The sequence below is a fragment of the Miniopterus natalensis genome, chromosome 11, assembly GCF_054644295.1.
Source record: "Miniopterus natalensis isolate mMinNat1 chromosome 11, mMinNat1.hap1, whole genome shotgun sequence".
NCBI classification, from domain to species: Eukaryota; Metazoa; Chordata; class Mammalia; order Chiroptera; family Miniopteridae; genus Miniopterus; species Miniopterus natalensis.
The window spans coordinates 40,887,755-40,899,442 of record NC_142091.1 but is presented as its reverse complement, the minus strand read 5'-3'; the positions used below and the strand labels follow the sequence as shown (position 1 = coordinate 40,899,442).

At 45.3% G+C, this 11,688-nt stretch overlaps 1 protein-coding gene across 1 annotated transcript; it reads left to right on the top strand.

Moving 5' to 3' along the window:
- The first annotated feature begins 710 nt into the window (after positions 1–710).
- TRIM21 (tripartite motif containing 21) lies at positions 711–8,059 on the top strand. The gene is given in 7 exon segments (XM_087822260.1): positions 711–784; positions 2,098–2,551; positions 3,030–3,131; positions 4,215–4,439; positions 6,389–6,411; positions 7,096–7,196; positions 7,491–8,059. Coding segments are annotated over 6 exon segments (1,428 nt in total). The 5' UTR covers positions 711–784; positions 2,098–2,143.
- The last annotated feature ends 3,629 nt before the right edge of the window (positions 8,060–11,688 follow it).

Below are 11,688 nucleotides of genomic sequence, written 5' to 3'. Positions count from 1 at the left end.
TTCTGAAAGTGGGAAGCAGATGGTGGCGAGTGAGGGAGCACTGCAGGCACTCTTCTCTCCGTCCAGACCTCCTTAGGAGCAGTTCCCACACCTGGGTACAGCAGGAAGGTGTGGGCTGATGGCCCCTCCATCTGGTAGGTAGATAGATTGGGGGGGGGGGGGGGTCTTTAATTCTTTTTTAATTTATTTTTTATCTTTATTGTTGAAAGTATAACAGGTGTCCCATTTTTCCCCCATTGACCCCCTCCATCCTGCTCTAGCCCCCTCTCCAGACCTTCACCCCATAACTGTCTTGTCCTTAGGTTATGCATATATGCATACAAATTCTTTGGTGAATCTCTTCCCACCCCCAACCCCCAGCCTCCACACTCCTTCCCTCTTTCCTCTGATATAGGACAATCTGTTGCATGCCTCAGTGTCTCTGGGTCTATTTTGTTTGTCAGTGTATTTTGAGTCTAGTAGATAGATATTTTACTTAGGTAATGAGGACATGGGAGGGGGCACAAAGCAAGAAGCAAACGCTGCGGAGCTTCCACTCTGACCCAGCCTCCGAGAAGCTCTCGCCCGGCGGTCAGCAGCTTGACCCCGGCGGCGCCTCCCCTCCGCCGTCTCTCCCCCCACCTCCCCGGGCCCTCTGCGGCCCCGCCCCACCCCTTCGGTTTCCTCTCCTCCCCTCGCTCCTCCCACCCTCCCCTTCTGCCCGCCTCCCTCTCGGACTTGCCTCTTTACAGAAAATCGAAAGTGAAATGAAAACCGGCTGCAGTTTCCTGAGTCCCCCGAAAAGGTGAGTGAACCCGGCTGGGCCGAGGTCCCCCAGCCCAGATCTGAAGATCCCCTCCCAACCAGTGCCCCCCCAGAGCCTCGGGGTCAGTTTCCCCTTCTCCGCAGCAGGTCTTCCCGGGAGGAAACGAGGGTGTGAACGTGACTTCCAGTCTCCGGGAAGGAGCTAGGGCTGCCCTGCTGCGGGCACCTGAGCTGGGACCGGGGCCGGCTGAAGCTGGAAAAAAAACAGGAGGGAACCTGGAAGCCTAGCCAGAGGGTGGTCCAGAGGACGGTCTGCGATCCTTGAGACTCCCTTCCCCAAATTCTGCCTCTGGCCCTGGCCGGTGTGGCTTAGTTGGTTGGAGCGTCGTCCTGTGCGCTCAGAGGTGGCCTGGTGGCCGGTTGGATTCCTGACCCAGGGCTGCTGCTGGATCCCGGGTTGGGGGCGTGCAGGAGGCAGCGAATGAATGACTCACCATTGATGTTTCTATCTATCTCTCCCTCTCCCTTCCTCTCTCTGAAATCAATTTTTTTTTAAATATATCTTTATTGATTTCAGAGAGAGGAAAGGAGAGGGAGAGAGAGAGATAGAAACATCAATGATGAGAGAGCCATTGATCGAGCCTGCAACCCAGGCATGTGCCCTGACCAGGAATCGAACCCCGATCGCCTGGATCCCAGGTCGATGCTCAACCGCTGAGCCACTCCCGGCTGGGCTCTGAAATCAATTTTTAAAAAAAAACACCAAAACAAATTTTTTAAAAAATCATTAAGAAACATATCCTCCAGTGAAGATTTTTTTAAAAGTCCCCTTCTGGAGGAGAGAGGGGCAGGGTTATTTAAGATGGAAATGAGGACAGCTGCCCCGTTCAGAGTAGCTGAAAGAAGAGCCCAGGGGGTTCTGACCTCACATACATGCATGTGTGTATGTATAAACACATATACGTATGTGCACATATATGTACACATATGCAGATATACATATTCTTATATCCAGTGTGGCTCAGTTGGTTGGAGTGTCTTCCTGCACACCAAAAGGTTACGGGTTCGATTCCTGTCAGGGCACAAACCTAGCTTGCTGGTTAGATTCCTGGTCGGGGTGACAGTTTTCACTGTCTCTTTGGGGGACTCAGTTACTGCCTTCTGTCTGACTGTATCAATGGACCAGACTGTGGAGGAGAAGATCTTGTTACTCGGGTTAATGTCCTGGTCTTGTTTTAACACCCCCCCCCCCCCCCAGTTCACTCTCCCTCATGTCTTCCTTTGAATTGTTTTGTTTTTCTCATACAACCTTTCTCGTCGTCTTCTCCCTAACCTTTCTCCTCTCCCCAGTAGGTCATCTCAACATCTCCACAGTGCTGCTTAATAGGGACATTCCGCCATGGCCTCAGAAAAGCCCTTGGCAATGATGTGGGAGGAGGTTACATGCCCCATCTGCCTGGATCCCACAGTGGAGCCTGTGAGCATTAAATGTGGTCACAGCTTCTGCCGCGAATGCATCTCTCAGGTGGCAAAAGCTGGGGGCGGCACCTGTCCTACATGCCGGAAGAAGTTCCTGACCAAGAGCTTCCGGCCCAATCTTCAGCTAGCCAATATGGTGGAGAACTTAAGACAAATCAGCCAAAATGCCAAGGAGGGCACACAGAAGGAACAATGTGCAGTGCACGGAAAGAGGCTTCACCTCTTCTGCGAGACAGATGGGAAGGCTCTTTGCTGGGTGTGTTCCCAGTCCCGGAAACACCGTGACCACTCCATGATCCCAATTGAGGAGGCTGCTGAGGAGTACCAGGTGAGGCCTTGGCACAGAGGCATGGACAGGTAGAAAGGAGATGGGGTCCTGATGAATGTTCTGTTCCCCAGAGCTGGGGTTGGGAGAGAGTCACCTATAGAGTTGAGGGACAGGAGAAAGGGGGTGTTCCCCATCCTCTATGTCTAATTTAAGGCTCATCACAACTGTCTTATTCCCGGGGAGAAGGGAAGATGCTATGGGAAAATGCTGTAAGGATCATGTTTTCTTGTGGCTTCCTGGTTAATTAGGAATGAGTAGTGCCCCCCACCACCACCCCAACAGTGTGGCTCTTTTCTAAGAAACATGAAGCTTTTTCCAAAGTATTCCTACCCACAAAATTTGTACTCTAATCAGACTCTAGTCCTCCCTCCTTCTCTGCCCTCAGGCTTTTCTGAGAACCATTATGATCTTCCCCCACCTCACATCACACCACCCTCCTTGGTCTGATTGGGCATTAACCTGCTATCTTTCTCTGCAGGAGAAGCTCCAGGAAGCATTAAAGAAACTGAGAAAAGAGCAAGAGTTTGCTGAGAAGTTGGAAATGGATGTTACAATGAAGAGAACAGCCTGGAAGGCAAGAGTCACATCCCAAAAGGAATCTTAGATCAAAAGCCTAGACAGGGTGCAGGGTCCTAGCCTCAAGAAAACCCTAACCATAGCTACACCTGCCTGAAGAGTGATAGAGTCAGTGTATCTCACTCTTCAAGAACCAGCAGTCTTCTAGGTCTCCTGGTAGAGGGAAATAAACAGTGGGGAGCTCAGAGAGAGCTCCCAATCAGACACAAAACTCGAGAGTCTTAGGAAAAGATACTGAGGAAAAAGCCATACCCTAAAGCTCCTGCCCAGTCTTAGGGGATGACCAAACCAGTGCCTTGCTATCTGAGACAGAGCTATCCCAGGAGAGACACGGCTGTGAGGAACAGACTTAAGGAAACCACCAAGGCCTGAGGTAGGAAAACCAGTCTGACCAGGTGGTTGCTTGACTGTCTAGATCACTGGTCTAAAGTAGAATGAAGAACTAAAGCTTATTCCGCACTGGTGATATGGAGGTGAGGCAGGTCAGGGATAGAGAGGAATGGAAGGAACTCATGGCCAATAGGCACCAGAAGAGAAAGATTTGGGAACAAGGGAGGGTGAACCAAGCTGTGGTGGCAAAAGGGTCATCCTATGTCATCAGTGACCCTCTAATCACTAGCGCAAGAGGGCAAGCAAAGAGTATCACAGAGAACTTCTTTCCCCTGGACTTAAGAATGGTGCGTGGCACCTGTCTTTGTTAGGTTGTTCGAGTGGGAACAGTGTTACTCCTCAGTAACAGATATGAAGACAAAAGACATGTTTGGGTACTGACTGGGTTTTGAAAGAAGTTGAGGAAAGTCTGATTCCATGGGCTGATGCAACTGTTGTTCTAGGGCAGCTAGTGTGTCCCCCACCAATCCCATTCCCCTCTTAATCCCAGAGCCTCACTCACCCACTTCCCCAGCAAAATCCTGTGCGTGTGTGTGTGTGTGTGTGTGTGTGTGTGTGTGTGTGTTTATTCCCAGACAGAGCCAGAGTGGTGAGTCTACAGGGAGTAGAAGTGGGTATGGATACCTCCATTCTCCAAGCTTGGGAGATTTTGATTAAAAAAAACACCTTTCTCATTTCAATGACACCAAAGGAGAAGGTTGAGACACACAAATTGAGGATTCACTCAGAGTTCGAGCAGCAGAAAAACTTCTTGGTTGAAGAGGAACAGAGGCAACTGCAGAAGCTAGAGAAGGAAGAGAGGGAACAGCTGAGAATCCTGGGGGAGACGGAGGCCACGCTGGCCCAGCGCTGCCAGGCCCTACAGGAGCTGATCTCAGAGCTGGAGAGGAGAAGCCAGTGCTCAGAGGTGGAGCTGCTGCAGGTGAGACTGGGGAGGGGCCCATACTCTGCACTCATGGAGGAACTGAACAAAAGCCTGACCTCTCTGGGGCTACCATCAGAGCAAACAGAAACCCAGTCCCTGGAATTTTCTTAAATAAAACAAACTGGAATTCAGACCCATGAGTGGTTTGCATTCAAGGCATAGAAAGATGCAGACTTAGGAGGGGTATTCCACACAGCAATTATTTTAAAATGAACATCTCTGGTAAGTCCCTGCTCTAACATGTACCAGGTTCATGACCTTGAAAAAAGTCCTTAATTTTTGGAAGTGTCAGGTTTCTCATATGTTAAATGGATATTACATATCTCAAAGAATTTTTGTGAGGATTAAATGAGAGAATCTACCTAAGGCTCTTTGATGGGTGTCTGGCCATGGGAAGGTTTTCATAAAAAAATAAAAATACTGAACTGGAAATTAAGAGACAGCCCAGCCCCAGCCCTGTCACCAATTCTCTCTATAACTCTGTGTTAAGTCATTTTTTCCTTTCCTAGACCTAATTTCTCCATATGTAAAACAAGGGAGAGGGAATGGACTAAATAACAAGGATTCCCCAAACTTTAGTCATAAATGTGTCACCTTTACACTTTCTGCTACTTCAACGAACTACCTAAGTGATTTTAACAAGTTCTTTTTCTTTAAATTGTCTTTTACCAGAATAAATTTAATTTAAAGGGAAATTTGTCCTAACCAATAGTAGCCAAGAAATCATGTGTTGATACTGTTACTGATATTTCTTTTGTCTCATAAAAATAACAACTGCATATTTTTTTTTTATATTTATTGTTGAAAGTGTTACAGATGTCCCCTTTTTTCCCCCATTGACCCCTTTTACCTCTCATTTGCCATAACTGCATATTCTTAAATAGCACATATCACATGCCAGGCATTGAATCCCTTGTGACAATTGTGATGAGGTGGTGCTCCTATTATCCCATTTTATAGATGAGAAAACTAAGGCACAGAGATGTTAAGAGACTTAGTGAGAGACTAAAGCTAAATACCTTGACCAAGTTTACCCAAATAGTAAGAGATAGAGATAAGATTAAAACAAGTACATAATTTTTTTTTAATTCATTAGTGTATAGTGTACTGAAAATAACCTCATATCCACCAGTGATATGTTTGCCTCACTTTGGGAAACTAGGAACTAGATGGTCTCAAAAGGCCCTTCTGTCGTAACATTCTACAGTTCTTTTCCCGCACCTTTTCTCCATCTCTCATTCAGATGATCATGAAGCCATTTCTTTCAGTTTAGGCAAAAGAAACTGACTGGGTTGGCTTGACCTGGCAGGCTCTCTTCTTCCCTTTAGCTAAATTTTGCCTTGGCCCAACATTGAGCCAAGCTTCTAATGCACTTTTGACTAGGCCTAGGAGCCACTCAGTTACGGATAAGGGCTCCCAACCTTGTCAACAGAATATTCTCAGGTGATTTGATTTCACGTACATGAGGGAGCAACATTAACTACCGCACAGGACAGAGCTTTAACTAACCAGCCTTTTCTCTGCAAACAGCTCAAGCCCACAAATGAGACAGCAGTTTCTGCGCATCCTCACTTGGCTATTCTTTCCCTGTGACTGTGTCTGGGCCTCAGCCAGGCTGGGCTGTTTGCTTCTTTCCACTCTCCCCACCCCCTTCCTCTCCCCAATAATCTGGTCTTTCTAATTTGTTTTCTCAGTCCTTAAACTGATGGTCCTTCCCTTGGCTATAGGTTACATGTAGTTACACGTGGGTTTCTGGTTACCCACCAGCATTCACACATCCCTCTGTTCCAGATTGGTCAGAAGTGTCTTTCAGGTCATGGCCCAGAGGGACCAGGCAGAGCAGTGTCCTGTGGACCTCAGGATGGCGTCACATCACCCACAGGACTGAAGTCTCAGTTGTTACACCAGTGGTTCTGGAACTTACTCTCTGTCTCTTTTTCCCTCAGGAGGTGAAAAGTGTCCTGGAAAGGTAAGGAGAGGTTTTCTTTGTTAAAGGAAGGGGCGGCAGGAAGTGTATTTACCTACATAAAAGATTATTGGGTTAGAAAAACATACACTGAAGTCTCCCCCACCCTCGTTCCTATTCTCAAAGATCCAATCCTCCATAAAATATTTTCTGGTCTCAGAAGGCTCATTAATGGGCATCTCAATTGGTGAGTTGCCCAAAGCAATTGAACTGTAACATCTTCACAAAGTGAAGCCCTGACAAACAGGGAAATTCTGGGAAGTTCTGAGTCTACAGCCCGATGAGACTCCTTTTTTTAAAATCTAACCAGTTACAAACCTCGCAGAAGGAGCCAAGGCGTGGGCGAGACTCCTTGAGGTTCCATAGGAAATGATTCAGTGTATATTAGCACCCTGCCTGTAAAATGAAACCGAATGTGCTTGTGTGGTGACCTCAGGCTGGGAGAGGAGGTGCCGGACTATCCACAAGCTGTAGAGGCCAATGTGACCAGGAGGCCTGGAAAGGGAGTGAATCCTGCCTCCTTCTGCCTCCCCCACCCCCACCCCCTCAGGGATTCTAACACAACAGGTGTTTGTAAATTTATGTTGAATTGAATTATCAGCCGTCCACAAGAGAGGTTATAGCATTAGGGTTTGGGAAGTGTGGGGTAGGAGCTGATGACAGGGTGTCTAACTCTGTTTCTCCCAGGAGTGAGTCCTGGAAACTGGGAGAGCTGGACATCATCTCCCCAGACCTGCAGAGTGTGTGCCATGTGCCAGGGCTGAAGACAATGCTGAGGATGTGTGGAGGTGAGACAAGCTCCAGGAGAGTAGGACTGGCCTGCTGAGCAGCAATGGGATAACAAGGGTGCAACTATGTCCAGGGTGAGGGAGGGATGTCAGGTCAAAGTAGGTGGGGCAGGAACAGAGCTAGGGAAAGTGGTTTCCTCAGAGGTCTGGGCAAGGGCTAGAATTGGCTGGGGGGTCATTTCCTCAAACAGTGAGGCCCAGGGTCACCCCACCAGCCCACCACCACCACCACAGGTACAGGGTTAGTGAGTCCCCACACATTCTCCCGGCCTGACTGTGGTCCTCTCTCTGCAGCACACGTCACCCTGGATCCACACACAGCCAATCCGTGGCTCATCATTTCAGAGGATAAAAGACAAGTGAGGCTTGGAGACACCCAGCAGAAGGTGCCTGAAAATGAGAAGAGATTTGATACTTATCCCATGGTCCTGGGTGCCCAGTGTTTTGACTCTGGAAAATTTTACTGGGAGGTAGATGTGACGGGAAAAGAGGCCTGGGACCTGGGGGTTTGTAGAGACTCTGTGAAGAGGAAGGGGCATTTTATACTCAGCCCCATGAATGGCTTCTGGACAATTTGGCTGTGGAAGAAACAAAAATATGAGGCTGGCACCTGCCCGCAGACTCCCCTCCACCTTTCGGTGCCCCCACACCAAATTGGGATCTTCCTGGATTATGAAGCCAGCACCGTCTCCTTCTACAACATCACTGACCACGGCTCCCTCATCTACACCTTCTCTGAATGTGCCTTCACCGGGCCCCTGCGGCCTTTCTTCAATACTGGTTTCAATGATGGTGGAAGAAATGAGGCCCCTCTGACCATCTGTCCTCTGAGGATGGGATGATGGGGTTCCACTGACTGTTGATGGCTCTCTCTGGACACTGATTCCTCCTTTGTTGATAACCCTCCTCTCACACTGACCCTGACTTACTTTCCCATGAACTCTAAACTACCTTTGTCTCTGCAGAGGTGTCGGGATACCGGCAAGCCAAGTGTGACAAGGAGGTCACTGAACATCTATGTCAAGTGATCTTCAACATCCATATTCCTACCCTAGATTGCTTATGATTCCCTCCATGAAACAAACTACTTATATTCGGCCCAAACTCACCTGGATCAACTAAAACATGTTCCTGTCTTCTGTATGTGACTTGAGTTTTGTTTTCTCCTCCCCATCTCTAGGCCTTTGCTCAGATCTCTGTTTTATCTTACATAGCTTGCAAAACGGCTTCCCAAGTAAATTGTGCCTCAATCTACCCCATTCAATCCTGGTTCTCATACACATCTGGGATAATCTTTCCATCACACACACATCTGATCATAGGTGGCTTCACATTTATTTTTTTTAAAAGCTGAATTATGCAAGCCTTAGATTTCCAAGTTAAATATCCAGTCTGCTGTGTGCCCCCATTCCCACCAGTATCTCCCAACCACATGTTGTTGATAATGGAGTTTGTTAAAGGGCATATCAATCTAAGTGGAAGTTGTGATGGTTTTTTGATGTGTCAACTTGGCTAGGCTAAGTCCCCCATTTTTCAATCAAACACTAATGCAGATGTTCCTATAAAGGTGTTTGGTAGATGTCATTAAAGTCCATAATCACTTGACTTTAAATAAGGGAGATTGTCCCAGATAAGCTGAATGGGCCAAATTCGATTAGGTGACAGGCCTTAAGAGCAGAATCAAACCTTCCCTGAAGAAGAAGATATTCCTCTTCTAAAGCACAGCTTAAGCTCATGCCCAAGAGTTCACCTTGCCCTTCCTGATGGCCTGTCCTATGGATTTAGAACTTGCCTTGCCAGCCCCCGTAATTGCATAAGTGAATTCCTTGCAATAAATCTCAGTATTTATCTCTTACTAGTTCTGCTTCTCTAGTGGAATCCTGATTGGTATAAAGCCCAAGACTTTATATGAGGTAACAGCATCACCTGGTGACAGCAAAGTTTAGAGTTTAAACTTCTAAGGTTGGAACAATGGAGTTCTACACCTGAGCAATAATAGGCTATGAGAGAACCATTATCCTTCCAGGAAGCCTGATTCCTTATCTAAAATAGAATCTCAGATATGCCCTCAGAACATCTGCTAAATATTTTATGAAAAGTTCAGACACTGTAAAAGATATTGGTGACCTTGAAAATAGTTTTTTTCACCAAAAAAAAAAAGTTTCTATCTTAACACTGGACAGAAAGGAGGTCCTTTGGAGGAAGGATGAAAAGAACAATTCTCAGGTAAGATGACATTACAGGAGCTAAGCCAAAATAAGTTGGCAAAATCAACCAATGCCTTGGTTGATAAACTGGAGGAAGAATATGGAAGAGAGCTCAGTTCTATATGAATGGGGGTGTGCTGAGGTATGGTTGGATTCTGTATGTCAGGATCATAGAGAAATATTTTTAAAAAGGCTGGATTATATAATAAGCTTTTCTGCTTCTCTGTATCTCTGCTTTAAGGTTGGCTAATGTAAAATGATGGCTTGTTCCCTTCAGTTGATATATTGATGGGAGGAGAATACCATAATGACATAAACTTAAATATTCTCATTTCTCAAAATCTGAATACTTTGGCATATCAGATTACCCTGATATTTGGACAGGTACATTACACAACTGACATATTACCATCTCCTTGATCTCCACCAAAAGGAATTAAGTAGTAGATATTTTATAGTACCTCAGCTTTTATCCCCACCAATAATTACTAACAAGTGATCCAAGTACACACCTTCATTTCACACAAAAATTCTCTTGAGAAATGAGGGAAGATTCTACCAGCATCAATTCCAATTTTCATTAATATTCTCCTTTAAAATTCAAATGAAACCTGTTGATTTTTGTGATCTCCTTTGATTCTATAACTTCCTTTAGAATTAAAAGAGACAGACATTATACCAAATTTTAAAGATAAACAAGCTAAGACAGAAGGAAGTTAAAATTTTTATCCACTGCTTACTCTGTGTCATACAAGATCCTGTTTATACTTTATAGTTTTAGTTCTATCACAGCTGTATGATAAAGGTTTAATCAAAAAATTTAAGGGTTATGGTGCTCCTCCCTTTTTTATTTATGAAAATATGTATTTTATTTCATATTTTCAATTTTTCCAGTTATTTGTGGTATAATTAACAAATAAGCATATATATTTAAGGTATACACTTAAATATGTATGTATACTTTGTGAAATTACCACAGTCAAGCTAATTAACAGATTTATTGCCTCACATAGTTACCTTTTGTATATGTGTAATAAGAACACTTAAGATCAGGTCTCTTAGCAAATTTCAAGTATGCAACACTGCATTATTAACTGTAGTCACCATACTGTAATCAGATACCCAGAACTTATTCATCTTATAACTGAAAGTTTGTAGCCTTCAACCAATACCTTCCTATTTCCCCTACCCCTGTGCCCTGGCAACCACCATTCTACTCTCTGTGTCTGAGTTCAACTTTTAGATTCCACATATATGAGAGATCGTACAGTATTTGTCTTTCTCTGTCTGACTTATTTCATTTAGTATAATGTCCTCCAGGTTCATCCATGTTGTCACAAATGAGCACAGTTGTAGTAGACAGGATGAGGTCAGCCACAGCCAGCATGCAGAGGAAGGTGTACTTGGGTTCATGGAGGCTGCGTTCAGTAATGATGTTGGAGACAAGGAGGCTATTCCCAAGGACAGAAACAAGGCAGGAAATAAAAAAGGGGAGAGAGGGTCATGTGTGCTGGTCTTCCAGGCCAGGGATGCCCAGCAGAATGAGGAGCAAGTGGCTAGTGCCAGTGTGGTTGGGGGTTGCCATGCCCAGAACAATTTACCTGGGTGTACAGGATTTGGCTGTCACCTCTTCTTTCTTCCTAAAGAGGTGAATTGGATTGGAGTAGGGGAGATGGGAACAGATTATTTTTCACTGGACCAACAGTGGAAAGGGCCCGGGTCAAAAAGTCAGGAAACATGGGTTAAAATGCCTTGCTGGTCTATTAACTTGCCATGTGATCTCAGTAACATTGCTTCTCTGCTCTGGGCCTCTCTTTTGCCACCTTAAAACTAAAATTGGAATGTAAAAATCAAAGTCAATGAACAAAACAAAACAAACTCATAAATACAAAAAACAAACTGAGGATTGCCAGACAAGAGGGGGTTGGGGGGATGAGTGAAAAAGGTGAAGGGATTAAGAAGTATAAATTGCCAGTTATAAAAATAATTACAGGGATATAGATTAGAGAATCTAGTCAAGATGTAGCATAGAGAATATAATCAATAATATTGTAATAACTGTGGTGTCAGATGGGTACTGGACTCATCGGGTCAATCACTTCATAAGTTACATAAATGTCTAATCACTATGTTGTACACTTGAAATTAATAAAATATTGTAAGTCAACTGTGGTCCTTGTTTGAGCTCTCCCCCCACAAAGCCAGCAGGCAGCACCATATCTAAGAATCAACCTGGCTAACACTGTTAACCCCACCCTGGTGATTCCCTCAGACCCCACCCAACT